Source organism: Phalacrocorax carbo, chromosome Z (genome assembly GCF_963921805.1).
Source record: "Phalacrocorax carbo chromosome Z, bPhaCar2.1, whole genome shotgun sequence".
NCBI lineage: Eukaryota > Metazoa > Chordata > Aves > Suliformes > Phalacrocoracidae > Phalacrocorax > Phalacrocorax carbo.
The window spans coordinates 28,372,410-28,398,865 of record NC_087548.1 but is presented as its reverse complement, the minus strand read 5'-3'; the positions used below and the strand labels follow the sequence as shown (position 1 = coordinate 28,398,865).

The 26,456-nt window shown below is 37.2% G+C and overlaps 1 protein-coding gene across 1 annotated transcript in view; it reads left to right on the top strand.

Annotated features, from left to right (window-relative positions):
• The window catches only part of SV2C (synaptic vesicle glycoprotein 2C), a 124,768-nt gene that overhangs the window by 86,118 nt on the left and 12,194 nt on the right, over positions 1-26,456 (top strand). Inside the window, exons 5-12 of the mRNA XM_064438374.1 lie at positions 12,831-12,964; positions 13,120-13,209; positions 17,559-17,669; positions 19,626-19,714; positions 20,071-20,235; positions 22,987-23,120; positions 24,371-24,574; positions 25,484-25,643. Coding sequence (XP_064294444.1) covers positions 12,831-12,964; positions 13,120-13,209; positions 17,559-17,669; positions 19,626-19,714; positions 20,071-20,235; positions 22,987-23,120; positions 24,371-24,574; positions 25,484-25,643 — 1,087 coding nt within the window. The remainder of the gene's footprint in view (positions 1-12,830; positions 12,965-13,119; positions 13,210-17,558; positions 17,670-19,625; positions 19,715-20,070; positions 20,236-22,986; positions 23,121-24,370; positions 24,575-25,483; positions 25,644-26,456) is intronic.

Genomic DNA, 26,456 nt, shown 5'->3' with positions numbered 1-26,456 from the left:
ACGGATCTGTAGATACCTCAACCAACGAAAAATACTGTTTGCGGTTTAAAAATAAGAAGTTGGAGCTTTGTTAAGGTTGAGCCTGAAATTGCTATGAGACTGTGTCATGCTGAACAAATGGAATAAATCAGACATAAAGACATCTACAACATAATGCAACAGCTGTTGATCTGTTTTGCATTCCACAAAGAGGCAAAATGATCCCCAATGTGCTGTGCTTCCCCCCATACTTAGTGCACTTCCATTAATCAGGTATTCTGCAGGCTGAATATATATCTATACTTTTTAAATCCAAGTTAATTAAAGTGGCTATGAGGCAGTTTTAATGTTAACTTGAGTTATCAACTCCTACTTGTGAATTGCTCCTCATTTGAAATAATCCTATGAAATTAGATTATACTCAATATGTATAATTTTTTAAAAATCTTAATCTTCAGGAACAACAAGAATGGCAGAACACAGCAGAATTTAGAACAGCTGCTTATGCAAATCCAGCTAGGAAAGCAAAACAAATAACTTTGTTTATCAGTTTGTGATTTTCTGTGCCCTAATGGGTTTGATATGGTCATTTAAATGTTTATATTTGCACGCATTAGAAGCTTAAGTAGCTTTTAGCACATCTACGTGATGAGCACTAAAGATGCTCATTAGTGAGCTTCAAATATAACCTTCTCCTGGGCTCTTTAGGTTGATTGTGAAAGAGAAAAAACGTTTATTGAGAGGTTCAGTAAAAAACTAGCAAGTTGTTTCGTTAGCAGAGAAGTTATGAGGCCCAGTTTCCTAGGGGTTTCTGTCAATGTACTTGTGATCCTAGCTAACCCTTTTCTCTCCAGTCTTCCCCTATATTCCTTACAAGGTACCATGGAAGTACTTTAATCATTTTTTCCAGACCCCTTTCTGCTATAGTCTCTACAGTTGCCTTTTCCTTTTCCCAGCACTGTACAATAAGAAACACTCAGCTTCCCACACCCTCACCATGCTCTCTGATGTATTACAGCCCTGCTGTGGTCTAGCTGCTGTCAGGGAGGAGACAGGACACTTGGCTTGGGTCAGACCAGTGCCAGAGCTGATGAATGGCATGGCCACAGCACAGTCCCAGCCCCCAGGCTGGCTGCAGCACCCTTGAGGGACCACTGACTTCTCCTGCCTTTTCGTCTGTCATCTGGTGGGGTCTCTCCCCTCTGTCTGAGCAGTACACTTCACAGCGCTTTGAGGAATTTGATTATCTTTGAGACTATTCCTTCCTGTCAGGTTTGACTGAAGGAGGTCAATGGCTTTAAACAATGCTCATGGAGGAACTGACAGACAGGTGAACAGATTGTTGCTGTAAACTTCACTGTCTAACGCCATAAACATAATTTTCCACAGAAACCATAGTAATAGTCATTCTTTTCGGCAATAAAACAATGGCAACTCCTCAGCCTTAGTTTTAATGAAAGCTCAGTTTCACACAATAAATTGGCCTTGAGTATAAATTAAGAAAAATTACACCCAAGTTAAAGAAGCTGCCTTAGAAGTCTGGCCAATGGCCATCAGAAATGTCTGCAGGGTCAGGCATAACCCTTGCTTTTCACTTCCAGAAACAAATAAGACGCTAATCTGATGAGATTCCTTCTTTGTTCAAATTTTTAGTATTAAAAAGACAAAAAAGCTTTTGGTTTTGTGATTGGTGTACAACAGGTGGAAAATTGAGGTGATCTGTACAGATGGGCAAAAGAAGAGGTCATGTTCTAATTATATTAATTTTCACAATACGACATTATGACAGTACAAATTTGTTGACCATACTTCCATATTGTTTGTCTGGCTTATAAAACTGTCTGTTCTGAAGGAGTTAGTGATTGTCCTTTCAGTAACAGTTTGTTTTCAGTTCAGTATTGTAGTCTGTCTGTGGATTGGATATATATGTTTTTCCATTTGCAGTGCAGTTGCTTTTAAAATAAAATTAACATAATCAATTGCAGAATGGTATTGGATTTCTTTTTCAGGAAGTTTGTTTATACTTTTCCTCAAAGAAAAATATTAAATGTTAAAGGTTCCCACAGGAAACTTATGTATTTCAATCTGAGATAAACATGTGATTCCTTCATGATATCTGGATATTCTAGACTCTGTAAGGAAGTCATGAAGCTTTTTAAAAGGAAAAATGTAACATAATCCCCTGTTTAATTAATATACTGTATATTCCTTGTTGATATATTCCTTAATATACTATATATTCCTTGTTGATAATTGTATTTGAAGCACTGCGACTGCCTTTCCATAGGCAAAATCCACCTCCCCCCAGCCACCACTTGGATAGCTGTGATAGGTTATAACTGACAGCACTTGATTTGTGAGTGCAAGTAATATTTGTGTTGGGAGTGTTTGAAGTTTGAATTCAGGACTTCTGACCCATGTTTCACCATATGTACAGAAAAGTGTTCAACTGACCAGGTTTGTTTAATTGACTGTTGTTAGATTAAAGGATAATTCTTAGAATGCATATCAGGTCTTCTAATTATTAGATCACATAAACTGCCTGTTTAGTCTGTCTGTCTTTCTTACTGATACAATATTGGTCCTTTTTGTTTAAAATAAAAAATAAGATAATAAGAGGTAAATTAAATAACAAAAAAAGGAAATGAGACTTAAATCACAGCACTGAAATGCTCATTGAAAACAAGATTTTTCTTGCAACTAATTTCAATTAAATATAATAAAGTTAAATTTTGAAAGAGTTTCTTGAATTGCATACATGTTCTGTTGTTACACTGCAGCAGCACGTGAAAGGTAAAACTCACATCACTGGTAAAAGACACATCCTTTCTGTATTCTTCAGAAAATGTTCCAGCATTTCAGTGATTGCTTTGTTTGTAAAAGTTAGGCTAGGTAAATAGGCTCCATTTTCTCTTCATAAACTGCTGTGTTTTATTGTGCCTTTTTCTGACTGTCTTTTTTGATTAATTGCGTCTCTTTTCTTCTTCACTGTGAGCCCATCATTTAAATATCCTTAGTCCAGATGCCCATAAATCACTGGAAGTCCTGGACCAGGACAGGAACACTTAAATTTTCAATTAGCTTCCACATTTAACAGCTGCTGTTAGTAGTGTCTGCAACAACTTGTCATGCCAAATGTAATACAATTTGTGAGCTCAGAGCTACGGGTGGGCTGTGGAGGGCACCACAGAAAAATACGCTGAGATCACTGTGTGTGTTTTTTGCATATTGGTAGGACAACAAGATAACCAGATTTTGTTGCAGACAAGTGTTTTCTTTCAGATTTGGTTCATAACGACTACTGCACAAATCATTTGGCAATTTTGCATTGACTACTTATAAAAGTTTATTTTGTCTGCTGTTGGTGATTTACTCTTACTGTAGCCTTTAGCATTGTCAAAAGAGATGTTTTGAACTTCTTGTGCAAACCATTTTTCAATTCTTGATTAGGTGTAGTAAAATTAAGTAGTGGAAACCACTACGTACATGTAGGAGACCAGAGGTAGAAATCTTAACAAGAAATCAAAGTAAGGTGATGCAAACAAAATTTGAAGCATGTTTTAGTGACATTTGATCGCATAGTCTCAATGTTGACACTGACCATGATATTTTTAAGCTCTGACAGCAGCATCTTTTAACACGTATTCCCCCCCCCCCCCCTTCTTTTGACATTAGTTGCATCTGCTTGATCCCTCATCTCTGGAAAGCATGACATGGCCTTTTCTTCTTAGACTGATGGGCCTCTAAGTTATGATGTTGTCAGAGTCATGGCCAGCAGATTTTACCCCTTTGCTTTGCAGATTGTGAAGTGCCTTCACTGAACAGCTGCACAGTGCCATACTCAAGCAAGGGCTTTGCATGAGTACATAAATCTCTGGGGCCACTGACTCAGTCAGCCAGTCAGATCAATTATGTTTCACAGTGCTTGTAATGAGATTTTTGATGGTATCAGCTAAATATTAACCCTTGGTGGCCTATTCTGAGTTTTTTTTTTTTTTATATGTGAGTAATTAGAACATCATCTTTCCAGTTCTTCAGTCTCAGCTCCACTTTGGACTATAATGTAAACTCAGTGCAATTATTTAATAGATCTTGCTCATATTGGAACAATACATTTTAACTTTTACGCTCACTTTTTATCTGGTTGTTAAGGTAGGAAAATTCTTAGACCATTCTTTGATTCAGTTTTCTTTCCATATGCTGCCAGCTACTGCTGTGGTTTTCAATAGCAGGGATTTTGTAAAATGCTTCTAGGCTATATGCCGATAAAAATAATTAAGACAAATGAGTCTTTCATCCATAGGTCTTAGTTAGCTCTGTAGGACTGTACACATCCATTTGAAAAATGAAAATTCAGGAAGGCTGCAAACCACTGACCTACTGCATCCCAGCGCTACTTTTGACTTTTTCTGATGCCATAGTATTACAAGGGCATTGGGATGATTGCAAATGTATGTATAAAAGAATCTTAAATCCAAACACTTACAGGAAACATTGGTTTCGACAGGATTGAGGAGGGTGTCACACGAGTCCTAATAGCTCAACTTACAAGTAGATGTAGATCCGTATCAGATCTTAAACTGAAAGAAGAAAATTTTCCATATCCAGTTTAGGTTCAGAAATGTGAAAGAACCAGCCATTTATAGGGAAATTGAACATTTGATTTTTTGATTACAAGTAGCAGCTCTTTCCAAGTTTTGCATCTGTACCGTGGACAAAATTTGACCTGTGTCCATCTACATTAATTTCTAGTAGTCTTGGGCAGTTTTCTCTGAATAATGGTGATGAGTACACATAAGGGAAGTGCAGAACATTCTGGACAGGAATATGCACAGTTACTTAATAATTTCAATTGCAACATGGTGTTTCTCGTTTTAAATTTCAGAAATATATTACATACTTTTTGAGAGAGTTTTTGCACTGATTTGTGTTTTATAAAGTATGAACTAGAGAGGAAGGAAACTATTTTGAAGACACACAAGTAGAATGTTTCAGAAACATTGATTTAAATTCTAAGGAGAAAATTATAGATTTTCCCTGTAAATTTTTCAAAATCTATACTTATTATCCAAGGGCTGTAATGAGTGAGGATATACCCACTGCCCAAGGAGTATAGCATCTTTTGTGTACAGAATGAAGCCACACAGAAGTTGTTCGGCCTTGATTCCTGGTAACAGGTGTCTGAAGTCCGGTAAAACTACTCAGGATGGAGATGAAACTCTTAATGGTGACCAAAGCCAAGACATTGCAATTCTTTGTTGGAGGTCTTTGAGATTTGGTAGGTTTCCAGCTCTATAGGATAGTTGCATGTGCTTGTATTCAGAACTGCTAAAGTTCAAAATTGGATCCTGCATGGTGAGGACCAGGTGGAGACATTTACATCAGCATGACATCTTAGCAAGATGCATTTCAAGTATTTCTCCCTATTTTGAGAATGGAAAATTCTAAGTGGCCAAAGTTAAACAAACAGAAGTAAAGGGCTGCACGGTTGTTTCCACTCCTCAGCAGTGACATCCTTTGTTCCTTTCCTTTAAGTGGGACACTTTGCTTTTAGCACTTATTTTCATGCAGTATCATATCAGTGGGTGCAACAAATAGTTTAAATCAAGGGATCAGTCTAGGAAAGGCTCACAAAGCTCTGTGTGATGATTCCATGATGACCCCACATCAGCTGAGCACCACTCCAGGGCTGAGGAGGTATTGGAGAACAACCCTAATTATCTTAGGAATGAGGTGCCGGTATACCAAGAAACCAGGTAGAGGAATTTGCATAAATTTGATGTTTATCCCTTCTTTCTCCCCTTATGGGGTGATGGCTCTGCATTTCATGTCAACATCTTTCTTTCTGGATTTGGACAGTGCAGTCTCCTCCCAAACTCTGTATATTTTGGCTCTGATTTTTCTCTTATTTTCATGCCTCTTCAGTGTTACAGAGATCTTCCAGCACTAAGTTAAGACTTAATCTTGTAAGATGGCTCTTACTGTTTTATAGGTAGGGATGCAGCATATAAATACTCAGAAAAGCACAATAAAACACTGCAGATTGTCAGTAACTTGTCCTGTAATTGGATGATGTTAGGGAGAGTGGTGGCTTGGAGATTAACTAAAGAAAAAAACCAAATGTATATGTCTGCGTAAGACAAGTAAGAAGGAGAGGAATCTCCATCTCCTGTCAGGTGGTTTGCTTGTCAGCTGACTCTTACAGCTGCCATTCAAACCAGAATGTTCCCTGCAAAATGCATTTACCCAAGATATTTTCTCTTTCTTTTCTTTTTAACATCCTTTTTGCATATATGAGTACTCATTAAGATTTATTTGCTTCAGTGCCGCTTTATATAAGTAAAAAGGTTATTTTTCCAGCGCTGTGAAGTATACAGGAATCCTTTTGTTATGATACCTTTCTGAGTCACATAGAAAGTGCAGAAGAGGGAAAGCCAATTCTGAAAAAGCCATAAGCTGCTTCTTGTGAAAGCTCTTTTACTCTTTCACCACTATTTAACTATTGTATCTTTGGAATAGTCCGCTGAAGGGGAGAATATGGGGTGAATATGTAGAAAATTTATTATGATCAATTGAGTTTGCAAGTCCTTTCTCTCTGGTTCTGTATGACTTCCTGTCTGCCCTGTAAGACTTCATAGAATGTGAACCACTAATGAGTGATTTTGCCTTATTTATATCTCTGTTTTATCTAGTTGGCCCAATATCCTTCCCAGTAAAGAAAATTGAATTAAAAGAATAACTTCCTTTGCTGAAGTCAAGATACAGATATGCCATTCCCATTAGGCTCAGTATTGACAACAGCCTACTTCAAGTCCCTACATGTATTCATGTTTATCTAGCTAGGAAGGCAAGTGAGATCCTGATTTCCTAATCCTAAATAGACCGTAATAATAATAATTATTATTAAACATCTTTTGCCACCTCTACCATCTGCCAAGATTAGACAGATGACATGACCAGGCTGTTGGGTACCTGCAGTTCTCTTATTAGGAATTGCTGCTTTAATTCTCTTATATGGTTACAGTTGTTCATATCTTCTGCCATCTCAGAGATTAGCTTCTTGCCTGTATTGGCTACTGTGAGTCACAGCATCTTGATACAGACATATTTTAGGGCCAAATGAAGTGAGATTTCAGACAGACCATTGCAATGCATGCACACAATGACTTACAAGCTTCCCTTGTCTTTTCTTCCCCCAGCATTGCTGATCTGAAACTATTTTTTATGGTTTTTCTATCAGGTCTGTCACAGATATATTAAAATTTTCATAGCAAGGAAATAAACCTAACAGCTCTATATTCTGTGCAGAGTATACGCAAGGTTATGTGAAAGGCTGACATATCATTATTACTAAAGCTCGAATTTTGGGCATGTGAGGATATACAAGCTTTCTCCTCAATGACAAATAAAACTGGGCAGTACTACAGTGGGTATTAGAAACATTTAAAAAGTAGATTATTGATGTCACTGTTCAGAGGTACTACAGGTGGAGCTCTCACCGAGACTGTAGTGCCATGCACTGTACCGAGAAGTTGTGTCTGATATTATTAGAGTGCAAATTATTTTCTATGTGAGGTCAGCCCTGCTTGCAGCTGTCCTGGGCTTATCTGGATGACAGATAATGTTACTGGAGTGATTGGAGACCTGATAATATCAGGTCTTCAGAAGATCAGTGCCAGCACAGGGGAGTGATGAGTGTTAGTGGCTCCTCTGCAGGAAAGGAAATGTGTCTTTAGAAAATACCTTGTTCCTTTCAATCATAGTCTGAAGTGTCAGCAGACCAAGTCTGAGTTTACTATATTTGTAAAATATATCTACAAAATACTATTACTTTCTTTCATTGAACTGTTGATCCTCATGGCTCCCAGGGACTATTAGCATCAGCTAGAGAGCCAGGCAGATGCAGATGAGAGTTAGAGAGTCTTCTACAAGCGTCTTTGTTGAGGTACCTCCGTCACAGCCTGCCACTTTTCAGCTATTTTATTTCTGGATTCTTCCTGCAGAAATTACCAGCAGCTGACCTGCTGAGCCAGTGGGTTTGTAGAGTATCTTACTACCTATACAGGCTAAAAATAACACTGCCTTTCCCATGTGATATTAATAATCAAATCACAGGAAAGACAACCGTTCTACTTTGTGTTACTGGAATTTCACATTAATGCAATTACAGAATAATTCTAAAAACATTATTTCTGCATTTGTCAGAAATCATGTATTTCACTTGGTCTTGTAAAAATGTCTAACTGAGCTTCCTCAGCTATATAACTCACCTGAACTATATTTTTTCAGTTACAGTGTTGTTTTACCATTGTTCTAATCAGTACCATTAAAATATATGGATTCAAATCCTAGATGTCACTTGCAGTTAAACTTGGTAATGCCAGGACAGACCAAATAAAAGTGCAATAATAATGTATTTCAGTGCTTCCAGCTGCAAACTATTTCCAGTTCTCCATATAATTTTGATTTAGCTTAGATTTGGGAAATACTCAACGAAACAACAGTATTTAATAGCAGAAGGCTTTCTGCGTAGGGTGTTTGAACGTATTTGTATTACGTGTGGTAATGGTGCCACCACGTGGCAATTTCCCGCAATCACACGTTTTAGTTACTGGAAATTTTTCAAACGTAAAACATTAAAAATTAAGGCTAGAAAGCTGAGGTATGACCAAAGATTTTTTTGTTAAGACCGAAATAAGAAAAATCATAGAAAGGATTCATAGAAGACTCTATCGAGTCTATGAATTCTTATAAATTCCTCAGCTATCTTTCTCCTGTGCCCCTAAATTTAGGGATATTCTTGCATCTACTCCCTCTTTTGATCTACCAAAAGACAGAAGATTATGCATACTTGGCTTTTGACATTTTATGATACTGCCATGAATCTAGTTCCTCTGATTCCTACTGAATGACTAATAAAAACTGTTATCAAACATGGTCAGGCTTCAGCTAACCATGTCATAAAATCCCTGTATTCAGTTGGGCTTTCTTTGCCCATATTATTCTCTTTGAAAGGTGTTTCACAACTTTATTTCTTTGGTATTTGAACCGTTTCCCTTTCTAGCCAGTATTTATATAGAGCCTGAGCACCCGTATTTTTCATTGCCCTCATTGCACTTCGTAACCCTTACAGATTTGTAGAGAGCTATCATGGTCCCTTTCAGCCCTCCTTTTGGAAAATTAAGCAAATCATCCCCATTAGTCTACTTTTGAGGAACCTAGCCACTGTAAAAGATGATCCTTGTCCTTGAAGTTACTCGCTGTTTATCAGGTAATATACATTTATAAAATTCAGCATAATATGGGCAGGTTTACCTCTATATTTATTCAGAAAATCTACAACATAAACTCTTTTTTCTCTCCTTTGGAGCAAAAATTTGTTTATAACAACCTTTTAATTAATTAATATTATGGAGCAGATGAAATGCTGTATTGGGAGGAAAGATTTTGTTGACATTGAAGTCATATAAATTGGTGCTTAGATATAGATTAGCATCTTGTACATTTTGGTTTTTCTCTGCTGCGTGCTGCTGTGTTTCTATAATCAGCAATTGCCACCGTAATTGGTAATTGCCATGTCTGTGATTCACTTGGCCTTTTCCAGCAGTCAGTAAAGTGAGAGAATGGTATTCAGCGCAAAGGTTGCTGCAGCAGCTTCAGATTCAGTCATTGAGGGTTTTACGTTGCTCTGCCGCACATCATTCCCAAGCTGCATTTGGGCCAAATGTTTTAACAATTCATAAAACACTGGGACTTGTTACCATTTTTGAGATAAATGACTCTTGCATATGGCATAGCCATGGAGCAAGGGTGAAGTTTAGCTCTATGTAGCTGCACAGTGCTCTAAACGCAACTGTGTAGAGCTGCCCTGTCTTTGCTATTGTGTCATAAATCAGGGAAGGAAGAGGCAAATTGAGTTACAGCCAAGAACACACTTCCATTTGGTTGTAAGACTGACTTACAATAGGAATGAAAGCCACTTTGTGAGCTAAAGTCAGAGCTACTCTAATGGCTCCATTTTCGAGATTAGCTCATGACCTAGGAAAATGGGATGTGTTAAAAGTAAGAATAAATCTAAACTTGCTTTGCATTTAAAATACATATTTGTTTTCCTGATCTAGTGCCACGAGAAAGCTGTGTTGCAGCTGGCTTTTTTTCTACCTTTTGCTTCTTAAAATCCTGACATTAACTATTATCATTAATTCAACAGATATGTTGAATCACAAGACAAATTGCAGCAGCTAATACAATACATAGAGAAAAAGACAGAATAAGAACAATAAAAACCATAATGAACATTTCACTTGACGTGCCCCTCAGATAGTTTGAGGAGTAAAAAAGATGTTTTGCAGGTTGGCAGAATGACAGCAGGATGAACGGTGCACTCATAGGTTTCTAATTAAGTGTAGTATGGTTCACTTGCATTATTAAATGACACCTTAAAATAAATTATCATCAGCATTTTCCAGGACTGGCTACAGGGCACAAGATATTGCAGCTTTTTTGTAGCGGGTATAAAGCCAGGTTGATTTTGTTCACCGCAGAAGTGCCCTTTATGCAGCTCAATCTCATAAAACATAAACCAGAGCAGTAAAATGCAGATTGTCTAACTATACCAATGGCTTTGTGTATTTCTGGGCCAGTTTCTAATGACAACAAGAGCCAGTACCTTAACTGTGCTGTTCTGAGAGATTAAAACCCCCATCCTGTGCCACCTTTCCTGTGGCGCTTGCAGTTGCACAGCTGCCCAACCAAAAACTAAATTAACCAAAAGGAAGTAATTTTGCGAGTTTTGTGTCAGGTGATTTTGTACTATAGTTTAGAGTAGATAATGAAGAATATGATTCCAATGATTATAATAGAATGTGTACAGAATACCCAAAACACAGCTATGGTTTCTAATTGCCTCATTAACTCACTGTAAACCTTTCCTTTGTTTCCTTCCCTTCCCAATTTAGATGTAAAATATGCCCATATTATTTAAGATTTTGAATGCCATAAGATCCAAAGTTTACATTTTCCAAATATCAGTAAAAAGTAAATATTAATACACTTCTTCATGCTTTTTTGTTCATATTTTTTAATCTTAAATTTTATTACCAAGTTTTATTTTTAATTAAATTTAACATTAAATTTTAGACAACCTCTTATTGTTGGAGGGAACTTTGGAGGGGGAAGGTATGTTTATCTGGAGCCTTACTTAAAAAAAAAGTAAGACAGCTTTCCAAGATCATTACCAACATTGTAATTGACTTTACCTCTGTCTTCCTGGGGTAAAGATGTCAGGAATAAATGAAACTGTAGAGCAAGCTGATATCATTTCAGAAACACAAAAAGAGAAAAACAGGTTCCCAAGTCTGCAGATCAAGTTGTTTCACCAAGGTGTTGGCAAAGGGCAAAAATAAATCATGGTTTCACTGTATTTTTCATATGGTAATATGTAAGTACGTTAATATGAGAAGGCTTTTTTTTTCCAATAATGTATTTATGATCCACAGCATGAGATCTTTAAATTCCAAAATACACTATACTTTTAACAGATAAATACCTCCTTTGAAGAACTATTTAATAAGCCGTTTTGTCCCATGTTGTGCTGGTTGTTTACCAACATCCAGACAGATTTAATTAACCATGTGTTTTGTCTAGAAAAATTATTTAGGGAAGAAACATTAAATTAATCTAGCGTCAGCTCTTTCATTAACCAGCATTCCATTTTCTTCCAGAAACCTCTTCTGTCCTTTATTGTTATTCTTACCTTCTACTCATCTTCTCATAAGTAATCCTTGAAAATTTTACTTGAAAATTTCTGCTATATTGAAGCCAGACTAAAAGGCCAGGTAGTTACCCAAATAATTTTTGTCTCTCTCTTAAGAGAAGTTCTTAGGTTTCTTACAATTCTAGCATTTCAATAGTCCAGTCATAATATACAAAACAATATGATATTTTATTAGAAAGCTGAACTACAAGCCCTACAGTTTCACATACAGGTTTTCCAGTATTTCCTTTTGTGTTCTTCTCAGTATATTTTAACAATGGCTTCTACAGCATGTTATTGGTCAGCACTCAGATGTATCACAAGATCAATTTTTCAGATGAGAAGAGTTGTTTTCCTATTGTTCTTTTTTCTTAAAATCTTTATATAATCATAAATTCTCTCTTTACTTCAGTGTTAAGGCTGTCTTCTCGGATAGAAGTTTAAATACTGAGTATTTTTTCCTGTACATCTAGTTATGAGGTGGGGGGAACAAGTGTCAGTTTACTTTTAACAGAATTTAAGGAGTGGTATAGTGCTCTGGAACAAGATGGATACAGAGATTAGACACTGTATATGCTTTATGTGTTGCATTGTATAATATTAGGAGACTCTTATTAAGAGTATTGAAATTAACTCTTTGTAGAAAATGTTAATAAGGAAGGCTGTAAAATTCCATAAAATATATCATCTGAGTGTACATTTTTAATTCTTCCTTCTTCCAGTATTCATAGAAAACTATTTCTTTGTCTATATATTCTTATGTATGGTGATGGCGTCCCAGTTTGTCCCAGTTTGATTCACATAACTACCTTCATGCGTATTTTGCTAAGAGACTTGAAAGAGGCTTCTTCATCCCTACATAAAGAAGTCTCCCACGCTGCATAATATGGCCATTTTCTAGCATGACTAGTCACATGCAAGAGGCTGAAAGTCATAATGTAAGATTATTTGTGAGATCATCAATATTTGAGGAACTAGAAAAGATCGATCAGGCTTCAGATAAATACAGGTATCATTTTGCATCTCTAAGAAGCTGCAGACTCCCACATACAATACTCCTTATTTCTATACATTTTGTGAATTTCTGCTTTCATAGGATGGAGTTTCAGCATGGGATCTGCCTACCAATTCCACAGCTGGCGAGTATTTGTGATTGTCTGCGCACTGCCCTGTGTCTCTTCTGTGGTAGCCCTCACCTTCATGCCAGAAAGCCCACGGTTCTTGCTGGAGGTACAACTTTCCAAACCATTTTTAGATTGCAGTCAAATTATTTCTGTGTTTGCATCATGACCTCTACTTAACAGGCATTAAGGTTGTTCAGTGACTATAGTGAATATTTTAACCTGCATGTGTGTTTTGTTTAAATGTTTTGATCAAATGTTTAGGTTGGAAAACATGATGAAGCTTGGATGATACTCAAGCAAATTCATGACACAAACATGCGAGCTCGTGGTCAGCCTGAGAAAGTCTTCACGGTGAGTATTGCTTTTAAAGCTATTTACTCGGGACATCAGTGATCTTGCTGACTGGCAAGCTCTGGAGGACTTAAGCAATCAGTATTAATACTCTGCACGACAAAGCCAATCATTTGTACTCTAAATATATATAAAAGAACTGAATTCCTACTGAAATTGTTATACATACAGCCGATGTTAAGATATCAGCCTTTGGCCAGCATATTCTTCAGTGTATGAACCCACAGTGTGATAATTCTGTCTGATGTACCAAGACACTTAAAAGACTCCACCTGTGTTTTATTTATTAAGTTTACTTCACCCTTAATCATAACAGCAGGAACACAGAAGTCCAAATTAGTTGATTATCATGTCTTTAAAGCTTTTGGAAGTTGTTTTTTATTTTTAATTTTTGCCAGCTAAAGCAGTAATTTTTAAAAATTCATTTTCACTTTTGTGAAATAGTAATTTCAGACATTTAATTTTGAGAAAATATCCTGGAAGTTCAACTGCATCTTGTTGGCTTGCAGGTGTAATGATAAGATCATATTCAAAGTATTGATGGGCTGTTTCTATTTGGAGGAGAAATTGGCACTTCAGATGTGGGACTTTTTATGGCATCTTCCTTATTTATGAAGAATATACACAACAATTTTGTCTTCCTGGATACAGTAGGACCAAACAGCAGAAGGCGTTTTCTTGCTTCAAAATCCAATTTGCCTTTCCAACTTAAGCTGTGCAGCGGGAGTGCTGGCACTTTGCTCCCTCTCAAAGCCATATGTGGGGTGTTTTTCCCCTTCCAGAAGCTTTCTTCTTACTTTAATGTACATACAACTCAATTAAGAAATCCTCTTAGAGGTTCTGCATTTGCAGGCAGTCTCAGGGAATGACCATCTGACCATATGATTTTATTCGATTGAGACTTGCAGTTTATTGCCTTGGATGTAGATTCCATTGCCTCCATTTAATTTTTTCCACAAAGCAGCTCAAGGGCTCCTATATTCAGCCTGAAAGAAGGCTGGTTAGCACATATATCATGTTAAATCCACAGTTACTTATACACCAGTGACCTACCCTTAATCCCGTCTAACCTGATGCTTTATTTTCTGATTTCATTTACAAGTAAAGGGATTTGCCTAGGGTGTAATTTCACAATTGGCTCTTGCTCATCTGAGCTGCTTTCAGACAGAGTATGTCTGCCCCCAGTCACTCTTTGTTTATCTTCTCCCAGCATTGATACTCATTGACTGATTGCACAGTCAGCCATAGCACAGCCCCTGTCCCCCTGTGGTGTTGGTTTAGGCACGAGGAAGAAGACAGAAACATGCTGGGACCAAAGGTGGGAGGAAGGATCAGCCACAGTCTCACATCAGTTTGATGTAATCATAATCACGTCCTAAAGCAGCCGTGGAGAAAACAAAGCACACGCTTGTTGTTTCCAGTTCTTGTGATCTAAGAAGTCTTTCTCTCTGTGGTTGTTAAAATGTGACACTGAACCATGTTGAACTCAGGTCTTTATTTATAGCTATTTTTGTTAATTGTTCAGCCATGAATAAGGCATGAATATGGAAAAGCCATCACTTCCGTGGGATTTTTGCCAATGTCTGCCATGACCATTGTAAAAGCTCAACTCCAGTTATTAGGAAGGTGAAGGATTAGAAATACTGTACTGTATGTCAAGGTTACACATGTCCCTATTTCTAGCTTGCATTAATGTGATCAGAAAATGCATCATAGTTGCCTCATTGGACAATATCAACACTTCATCATATAAAACCCAGAAAGCAAAGAACTTATGCATGATTTGTTTGGGACATGCTTTTATTCTCTCTCTCTCTCTTTTTTTTTTTTTTTAATATAAGTTAGTCCTGGATATTGTGGTATTTTATCTCAGTAGTTTATTCACATAGCTCTATTAAACCCTGTTGCTTCATCCAGTACCATTCTATGACTTAAGAATTACTGTTTTCCTCCACTTCGTGTCACTAGTTACATCAGATACACTTTGACAGCATGTCTTCTAAGTCTAAAGCTGATGTAACTTTTTCTTCATTACTGGTATAGTGTGGTAAACATTACTGATTTAGTGTCCTTCCCCTTTATATGTTTTCCTAATTATATTGATGCCATTTTTTTCTAGAAGCCTTTTTCACAAGTCATATTTATTTTTATTATTCATATTATTGAGGATTTTATCTTCAAACCTTTAGAAAAGAGAAGTATCAACTAATGAACAGTTGGTTTTAGAGTTAGAAATCCCAAAATGGATGTATTCTAGTTACTGAATGTGGAGGCAGTGGCTCTTAATACTTTTGAAAATCACTCCTGAGAGCAGTGACACTAACAGTCACAGTTAGTCACTGCATTAAGTTGATAGTATCTTCTATTATGGGATTACCAAAGTTAAAAGTTTATGTACAGGCTTAATTACCTTCCTGGGTCCTTAAAATATACATTCATTAGATCTGTTCGTTTAAGTGGAAAAAAAATCTTTATAATCTTAAAAAACAAATTCTCTCCACTTTTGCATTGCCGTGAATTAATCTTTTTTTTTTTCTGCAAACATCTTCCTTTGCAGCATGTCCTGATCTTGTAAAATTTAAAATGCTGCCTATTTCTAGCCATTTCTTTTGAACAGAAGTTCCATTCTCATTAAAATAGGTATTCTTTACTGTTTTTTCTTTCATTCTTCATATACTGACAGCTGAATTTGCATGGTCCAGATGGACCATTGTCCTGATTCAATAGGACTTTTCTTATGTTAAAGAACGATCAAGGCCAGGGGCTTTTTTTCCCCAGTCACATACAGTGGTCCTAGGATATATACATGTTTCCCCAACCTCTACAGCTCCAAACGAGCCAGCTGGCCAGGACAGTGAAAAGGCTGCCCCTGAGCCTAAAGAGTGGTACTGGTTTATACAGCATGATTCAAAATGCATACCCTTTCTGCCCGGAGGTGTGGCATGTGAGGATGTCTGTATGTACGAGATCTTAAATAATCTTGGAGGACTCAACTCAGTCTTTTGTACAACATGTTTCATAAAAGCAGTTTAAGAAAAGCTTAAAATCAATGGAATGATGCAGACAGGACTATTGCTATTGAAAGAGGCATGATGAGACAGGTACAGGCTTTTGATATAGTTTGACAAGACAGTGGGCTGCAGTATTTCAGAAATGAGGGTGGTTATAGCTAAAACAGCTCAGTGGGCTTTTGTTTGCTTTTTTTCAAGGGATGAGGCTGCTGGTGCATCTTAAACAGTGTACATCTGTAAAAGCAGTGGACTGAAAACTAGAGCTTTACCTGATTCCCTGATGTCCTGTAACCCACTGTGATACATCTCTAGGTGGTGGTGTCCTCATTCTGTTCAGAAGAAACATAAGCTATTACTACCTACAGAAACTGCGGCCAAATGTTGAACACTGTTGCTCTCTCCCTCCTTATATATCAGTCCCTTTCCCCATTTTAGTTATTTTCTTTCCATTCTCTATTTGCCTTCTTTTTAAATAAACTGTGGATTAACAAACTGACGTTTGTGATACCTGGGACCAGAGCGGAAGCCAAAACCAAAACCATACAATGGTATATGTTTGTCAAGTCCAGTGTCTGGAAAGACCATATAACACATTGTTGTTCTGCTATGCCAGAAAGTGTAAGTGAAAATTAGCGTTTTATGCAACAACACATTCTCTGTCACTGGTAATTCTGAATTTTTCCCCGATGTCTATTTATCTCATTTCACTTTAGATGAAGTAGATGATTGCTCATAATAGCAATAACATGCGTGGTTCCACATCATTTCACCTAACTTTTTCTCTCTTCATTAAAAAGGATAAAGTCAACGTCCAAAAGACAGGGTTTCCTGTCTAACACTGCAGGAAATAAGAACAAAAGAAAATGTTATTCAACTATTAATTCTTGACATTTCAAACACTTCTATTTTCATTACTGCATCTTTAGTCAATAGATTTTAAACACTGTTGTGATGACAACGCAGAAACAACTTGATAGCAAACTCTGCCCATGGTTAACTGAGGGTTTAAATAATGTTTTGTTCTTTGTGGCATTAGGGATACATACAGCAACACTCTGTCAAATCTTAACAGTAATAGCTTGGTTCAGGTGGAGGAAATGGATTTCCTACACGCTTTGAAAGTAGCACTTTCCCAATACAGTTGTATCCGTAACTAACTTTTGGCATTATAGTGTGCTCCTATTCCTTTCTATTTCTAAAGCATTTCTAGTGTAGACACAGGTTCAATATCTGCTTATTTTTAGTTTATGGGATTTATTAAAACCTTCCAATACTCCTTGACAGGCAGTTAATAATTCAAGAAAATGCAAATATTTGCTGCTTTGTTTTTATTTCTAGGTTAACAGAATCAAAACTCCAAAGCAGATAGACGAGCTCATAGAAATAGAGAGTGATACGGGGACTTGGTACAGGAGGTGTTTTGTTAGAATTCGCACAGAGCTATATGGTGTAAGTAACAACATCTCTGTTTATTCTGTAATTACTTTTGTTCTTTTTAATTAGCGTTCAGAAATGGGATGGATTGATTGAGTTTATGCTGGTGATAGCTGCAATGCTACATTTTCCATGCATCCAGGAGATTCAGGAACCACTGTAAGGTTCTGGTTTCCTGACCAGAAGAGGCACAGGTGAATCACAGAGGTTGGTCCCAACTTCTGAGGAGGAAAATGCTGCATTAGTCTTCACACAGGTGATGGCTAATAGTTACTTAGCCGTATTCCCAAGCACCAAAACATAATATGTACTGGCAATGCATTTCAATATATACCTATGGAAAGATATGACACATGATGAGATGAAAAATATCAGCAGGGACTTGAGGTGGCCACATTACTCACAAATGGTAAAGTTGTGAATAAATTGTGTAAATGAATGTCAATAAAAACTTTATAATGCATTGTATCTGCATGTATTTTTAGCCATGTCAGATCTTCTAACAGAGAGCTATGTTAGAGCTATTTCAGTGAGTTTAGTACAAGCTCACTGGGGCTGTGCTCCATATCCTTTTTTACTTTTCTGCAAAAACAAAATGATACAGTATCTTTGAACTTTGTAATGAAAAATGATAAAAGTCTCTCATTAATTAAAAAAAAAAAAGTCAAAAATAGCATTTCACATCTTAAAACTCTCCAGAGCTCTGATGAAGTGTTGTAAAGCCAGGCTTGTTACAAAATTGCTTTGCTTAGAAAAATGACATTTTCCCTATGAAAAATAAATAATCCAGAAAGTGTCTTCTTTTATAGTTACTTGTCCAAAAATGGAGTAGTTTACTATTGAAATGCTATGATTTGGCCTTGTTACCATACCAGATTTAAAGGACTTGCTGCTTGGTTATCTCACATCCTTGTTATCTCACTGGACTAGCTGTGGGCCACAGCACTTTTCTCGTTGCATGGTGTGTGCTGAAACCTCCTAGGACAGGCTGCCTCTTCTCTCCAAAAGGAGGAGATCATCTTGAGATGAGAGAGAGAGAGGAAAACACCATTCTCAGTCAGCTCTGCTGTAATGTCCCTGACATGGTAGTCCCATCTTTTCTTCATATAGTTAAAGTACCAATTTCTGTCATAGGTTATAATGGATCAGATGTTGAGTGTGTCCCTGTTGAATTATGGAATACAGTTTGCCTAAACTTAATGCAGTGTAAAAGTGAGAAGAAAACATTTCTGAGAAGATCTCTGGTTTATCTGAGATAGTGAAATGGAGCTGCCTAGGGATTAGGAAACTTTGAAGTGATTAGAGCAGGGGGGAATTAATGGACACAGTCCATACTGGTGGATAAAATGTTATATTTGAGCTGGCAATGCATGCTTGCAGCCCAGAAGGCCAACCGTATCCTGGGCTGCATCAAGAGAAGCGTGGCCAGCAGGTCGAGGGAGGTGATTCTGCCCCTCTGCTCTGCTCTGGTGAGACCCCACCCGCAGTGCTGCGTCCAGCTCTGGGGCCCTCAGCACAGGAAAGACATGGACATGTTGGAGCAGGTCCAGAGAGGGCCACAAAAATGATCCAAGGGCTGGAACACCTCTCCTAGGAGGACAGGCTGAGAGACTTGAGATTGTTCAGACTGGAGAAGAGAAGGCTCTGGGGAGACCTTATCGCAGCCTTTCAGTACTTAAAGGGAGTTTATAAGAAAGATGAGGACAGACTTTTTAATAGGGCCTGTTGCAATAGGACAAGGGGTAATGGTTTTAAACTAAAGCTGGAAAGCCACAGAACACGCACAACCTGGCTATAGCTGGAGATTAACATACTTGTATGAGAAGTACATCTATGACCAATATCAAAGAGCTGATCTGCTCTGTCTGATGCCCTGAAGAAGCAAGTAAATCAGAATCAAAAAGCTTCTGTCATTTAACAAAATTTTTCAAAATAAAATTGAAAATAAATGTATTTCCTAATGATTTACAGATTTGGTTGACTTTTATGAGATGCTTCAACTACCCGGTGAAGGATAATACAATCAAGCTTACAGCTGTATGGTTCACCCTGTCTTTTGGGTAAGAGTGGTTGAGATCTTAAAACATTTTTAATATACTTGACAGACAGAAGAATTATCTGCATGCAAATATCTGTCACTATGATATTTATTCAGTATCTTTCCACAAAATGTTATATTTTATCAGTTAGTCTGTTCTCGGTTGCAAGCCTGACTCATCAAGAGTATCTGCTTCAGAAAACAGGGATCTTCTGGGGTCAGCACCTATCAGTATTCTTATTTTATGGAGGATTTTATTATGATGGAGCAACTGCTCTATCATGTAAGCAGCCAAGGGAGCTGCTCATGCTCACGCTCACCTTGCACAGATTTCCAAACAAGCGAGATTGGCAACTGAGCTTCTTCTGTTTTTCACAGCTACTACGGCTTATCTGTCTGGTTCCCCGATGTCATTAAACATCTGCAGTCAGATGAGTATGCATCCCGAGTGAAACATTTCCGCAATGAGGAGGTTTCACATTTTGTCTTCAACTTCACGCTGGAAAATCAGATTCACAGCAATGGAGAATACATCAATGACAGGTGTAGAGATTTCCTGATATCCTGGCTTAGTTGGAATAAACAAATAAGTGTTTTAAAACATGTCCTAATAATCTAATGTTTTTCTCCATCAGGTAATGATAGAAGGGAAGGGTTTGTTACTTTTTGGTGGGAGTTTATTTCTGTTCATGATGTCTTATGACTCATGGAGTGGGGAGAAGTGGACCTGTACATGCCCTGGTGGTTCCTGTGTGAGGATCCCCCATGCAAACCCAGCTTCCTTGTCATCCTGAAAAACAGACCAAAAAGCCTAAATTAATGACACTTCCTTTCACAGTGGGATTCAGAGGTTTTAAGACCCAACATATGCAGCATATTGTAGGGGGCTAGGGAAGGATGTACTTTCATCTCCGTTGCTGGTTCTTTTCTTATATTGATGAAAGACTTTTCTGTGAAAAACTGAACATTGAGAGGTTAGGATCTTACCACAGAAAAATAAAAGCTAAATATTACTATAAATCAATAAAAAGTATGAACAGCTCTGAAACAGGAAACATGCTGGCAATGCCTTTTGGGGTTTTTTTTTGGGGGGGTGGTTTGTTTTTTTTTAACTAAATCCAAACATATTAAGTCTCTATCTGGACTTTACAGATAACTAGATAACAGGGGAAAATTAAACACAGCTGTTTCAGGTATCTGGTTTCTCTTAAGACATATACAGAACAACCATGTGAATGGTCTCCTGGATGTCATGGTGCCAAGTAATTATTATTTCCTTAGGAAAATCTATATCTAAGTAAATAAAATTAATTATTTCGGTAATATGGGGGGTTTAAAATTATTTTTATAAGAAGTTGAGTTTTGACACCGTTAAAGGTTAATGCATTGCAGAAACAAAAAAAAAAAGCAGTTATCTCATTTTTAAACTAGCCATAGCTTCCCAGTTCTGCTCCTTTCCAGCAGGTAGATGTTCTCCTAAAAGCAAGGAACCATTTACTGTCAGTAACTGACAGCACTCTGTCAACCTAGGTCTTATAAATTCAAACTGAAAATTCTTGTAAAACACTAAATCTAAGATGAATCTACTCTAAAACACCGATTTACTCTTTCAAATGTGGAAATTTAATAGGTCTCTGACAGTTATTTGAGATTCACAAAATATTTTCCACAGAAGTATGAACTCATTTGATATTCTTCCTCCACAAACGTTTCAATCCTTCACTCACCCTCAGTCTCAGTGTTTCCTTCATGTTCTTTGTTATCTAGAAAATCCATCAATATTTGACTTTTTTACTTCATTACATTTCTCTTGGATTTTAATTTGAATCATTGCAACACCAATTTTAATATAGTCACAACATGTTTCCTGTCTAAAGGTAAAAAGTGCATCAGAAGAATGTAGGACATGTAGTCTGTCATTTTGGTTCCAACTGACTAATCCAATTGCTAAACTTTCTTTGTTCTCCTCTGGAATTAGGCTACATAATGATTTGACACTGAACACCAGCCTGATTTTAATCGGAGTCTGTCACAAATTATAAATGATATAGTAACTAAAACTAACAGGCTGAAAACACCGTTCTTCTGACCAATACACAAATAGAATTCATTAGCTAGTAGGTCCTCTCCTCTGATAAACACAGTTACCTTTTGCTCTCCTTTTTCACAAAGGTGTGATTCCAACAACTTAATTGGTGAGAGAGTTTTATTCCTATTATTTCATAGGTAACATATTTCATGTGTTCCTCGTCCTGCTTTTAGTCTTGCATTAAGAAAAATACTTAGCTAGTCACAACAGGTTTAGTTTGAGTAGAGCCAGGTCCTGCAGTCTTTGCCAGTTTAACACTTCTTACTGCCATATAACAATTAAAGCACTGCTTTTCAAACTTTTGACACTTTGGGTGAAGTGTGACAGCAAAATTGCCCTTTTTTAGTTGTAGCTTTTTCCACAGCTTCATGTGAGGTAAAAGACATCACAAAAATAATGATGTATTGCTAATCTGTGGGGTTTTTTTTGTTAGCGTAATGATGTTATTTGGTTGAATTATACTAAAAAAAGGCTTACAGCATTGTTTTAATCTAGTAACATTTATGTAGAAAGTTACTGCTAGTAATACACTTTGTCATTGACTTTTTCTGTTAATTACTTGATTTTATGTTTTATATATGCAGTAATTGCAATTGCATCCACAGACACAGGATAAACACATACTTCCAGTTAGATATCTAACTGTATAAATGGCAATGTAAATGTTGTGTTCATGTTAAATTATTTTGCAAAACAATTTTTTAACACTTGGACCAGTATGTTTTCCATTTGGGCCTGACATGGTGCCCAGTGTGTTCATCAAGAGAAATAAAAGTTCTTTTAAAATTTTTTATTTCCAGCTTGTTGGTACCAGCAGGTGCTTGTTTGTTCCAAGAGACTGAGTTTCTGGAGCATGACTGTAATGTCAAATTACAAGTAATAGTGATTTTACAAGGCTATTCCATGAGGGTCATAATATTGTTTTTGGTTGATGGTTAAGGGCAAGTAACAACAGAAATATTATCCAAGAAATTGTATTACCAGTTGTGGCCAGTAGCTATGTGGAGATATTTGCCTCATTAATGCTTTTTCTGAAGAACAATATTCTAGAATCAGCTAATCATTAATTACACCTCCAGAATGCCTTAACAGAATCACTGTTTCTGGGGTTGAAATTTTTTAGACCCGTATAGCTGCATCAGCTTGACCTCTTGCTCTTTCTAACCTATGAAGGTAGACTGACAGAAAGTATTTGTGTTGGGCAGGTTTATTATGATGAAGTTTAAATCGGTAACCTTTGAAGATTCACTTTTTAAGAACTGTGTGTTTGAAGACATTACTTCACTGAACACATACTTCAGGAACTGTACTTTCGTGAATACCACCTTCTACAACACAGGTATTACGAGAAAAAACCCTGAACATCCATTGTTTAGCTGCTTGTTCTCATCTTATGTTTATGATTTCCGGATTTCTAATAAGATGTACTAGAAGCCCTCTTGTAGGGAATAAAAAGCTATAAAAAACAACAGAGCTCCGTAATGTTATAACAGAAAAGTGAAAGGATCATACCCATACTAGAGATACTGCAGGTAATATTGACTCAGATAATAAACATCTCATTGATTTTAATCTTCTCTGAAGACATTCAGCCTGAAGAGGAGAAAACATATTTACTGCTTTACTGGTAGCTTTAAATAGTGTATTTTATTTAGTCTAAAGGGGAGTGGTGAAGTATTTTGTTCATTGTGCTTGCTGTGGCATGGGAATCTGAGTTCAGGATTCAAGCTACCTAATCTATAATAATTTCCACTCTCCTAATTATTCTAACAAAAATAGGAATGCGTACTTTCATATTTTTAAACAGAGGACTCTTTTTTTTTTTTTTTCCGTTTAATAAAACATAACTGAAAGTAGAACATGGCCAACTAATCTTATTGGAAAGATGGGGCACTTATCACTTTCCTGTAACTCCAGCAATCATAACAGTAAGAGTTAGTTTCAGAGCAAGCAACGCCCAACTTTGTGTGGAAAGAAGGTATTCCTGATTCAGGGTTGTAAGGGACAGAAAGAAAGTGGAAGTATAGGGAGAGATCTCTGAAATATTGCTGGAGGAAGAATAGTCTGAACAGTTGTATGTAGTAAGTCATCTGTGCTTGAGCTGAAAACCATTAGGTCTTCTCAGAAGTGAGAATTAGTTTAATCTGAATACTGTAGGAACATTTTGCTTTAAAGGAAGTCAAATCACCGAGTATGATCAGCAGTCTCATCTGAAAGGCTGTCTGGTGTGGAAATAGAAGGTCTGATATTGAGCAAGATGGAGTGATAGAAGTTTGCAGATAGAGATAGCCAGTGTATTTTATGCAAGGTGCTGAAAGGCCTTAACCAAATACAGTCCAAGCAGAGCTGAAATACGTTAATATAACTTGACTAATTCCAGGCTTTAGTTTGCTCTTTTTCGTGAGCTTTGCATATTTTTCTATTAAGATAAAAAGGTATCAAAATTAACAGCAATAACTAGTCCCATTATATGAAGCAGTGAAATCTCTGAGTTGTCATTAAAGTTGCCTAAACTTGAAATGTTTTTAATCAAAAGCTGCACATGGAGTCAGCTGTTAGCTGAAATGTTTCTTTTTCTTCTTTCCACAGATCTCGAGCAATATAAATTTGTTGACAGTGAACTGATAAATTGCACGTTTTTCCACATCAGGACAGGATGCCAGATTTCTTTCGATGATGACTACAGTGCCTACTGGATTTACTTTGTTAATTTCCTGGGAACTTTGGCAGTGTTACCGGGGAATATTGTGTCCGCTCTCCTGATGGATAGAATTGGACGGTTAACGATGCTAGGTAGGGGCATCACTTTAAAATGGGAAACAACACCAGAACCTAAAGCTCTCCTGATAAAGTAACATGTTCACTTTTTAAAGGATTTGGTTCAGAGAGATGTGAAACATCCCTTCTGCATATGCTTTGCTTATGCAGCATCATAAGTGCCATTTTAAAAAGCCCCCAATTTAGAAACTCTAGGAACAAAGGGTTCTGTAACCAGCTCTGCCAGGCCACATTATCAGTCATTACTCTTCTACGCTGATATTACAAGACCATTATTTAGGCACTTGGGATGAGATTTTGGAGAGTGCTGGCCACTGGCTTGTCTTTGCTCCAGCTGAAAGGAAAGCAAGATGTGCACAGGTGACCCTCAGCTAGTAGAGCAGCTTCTCAGAAGACTCTACAGTCCTTTGTCTGTTATCTATTTTGCAAAGTAACACAGCTGAAAGATATCTCCTGTGGATTATCTTCAATGACAGATCTGTTTTCAATTTACTTAAATAACTAAGTGGTAGTTCATTGTGTTAGTCTTCTAGGAGAATATATAAAAGTGATTTCCACTCAGTGTTTTTATTGCTACAATATATGAATGAGTTTCATGTAATTGTAGAAGATGATGAAGAAGGAAGAATGGGGGTTATTTTCCCTGGGCAGCTTCCTTTGGGACTTCAGAGGGGGTTCCAGCTTAATACTTTATGATATATCCTAATATTTGAGGAGTTACATGTTTTTTCCTATGAGCCCCTTATAACATTGGTCTGCCTGGCTGGCCTTAACAAGTAGAAGAGGTTGCTCTAGTTTTTAACACAGATATATGGGTCAGCTATTTAGCTACACTAAGTGAATAGAAACACTAGACAAAACAAACAAAGACCATTCTTTAAATACAGGTCCTCTTTGTGTTCATTTCACCTTTCTCGTACCTAGGTGGTTCCATGGTTCTCTCTGGCATCAGCTGTTTTTTTCTCTGGTTTGGGACCAGTGAATCCATGATGATAGGTATGCTGTGCCTCTACAATGGCCTCACCATCTCAGCGTGGAACTCTCTGGATGTCATTACTGTGGAGCTGTATCCTACAGACAGAAGGTATGTGCAGATAGACCTCCCCTAATCTCACTGACACTATCTCTATGTACCAGCAGAAATGGTAAATAGAAATGGTTACGTATGAGCTTTACCGCGACAGTGATGTTTTGAGTGAGCTGAACAAATAGCTTGTCTTATGAATAGCAAGGGGAAAAAAGATATTTTTTGACCTATTTGGTATGTATTTTGCATCAAATATCACCTAATCAGGAAAATACCACAAATGTAGTTTCATACTAAAAAAGAAGGTCTAACTGCTACTCTCATTTAAAACACAGCTAATGAGTAGTATTTCTGAAAACAGTAATGAAATATTCCTGGGTTTCCCCTAGTGCCACTGGCTGTGAAGGGAGTAGCTGGTCCAAAATAGCAATATAGCTGCGTTTGTCTATTGGCTGCGAAATGGTGGGGATAATAATAAAAATCACTGTCTGGAGCTGAACAGCATTTTCTGGAAGAGATTGTGCGCTTGAACCATGCTGAGCTATTAATCAGTCTGCTAGAAATTTGTATGCAGGTTTGCTAGCAGTGTACATATTCAGCATTAAGTGGATATAAAAATATCTCAGGCACTGCTCCTGACCCTTCATGGCTTGTGCAGGAAAGCTCAGGACACCTTTCATATCCTGCAAGCATTTCTGCTAGGTGACATGGGCTTTTTTTCAGATACAGGGTACTTTTTAATGCTGATGTTATGTCACTTAATGGTCTGAAGGAAGAACAGTCAAGTCATATGCTGTTGTATGCAGAGTGTAAAAACATAAAAGCTGCATTTTCTTGAATAGACTGTGATATTTCTTCCCCTCCCCTCCT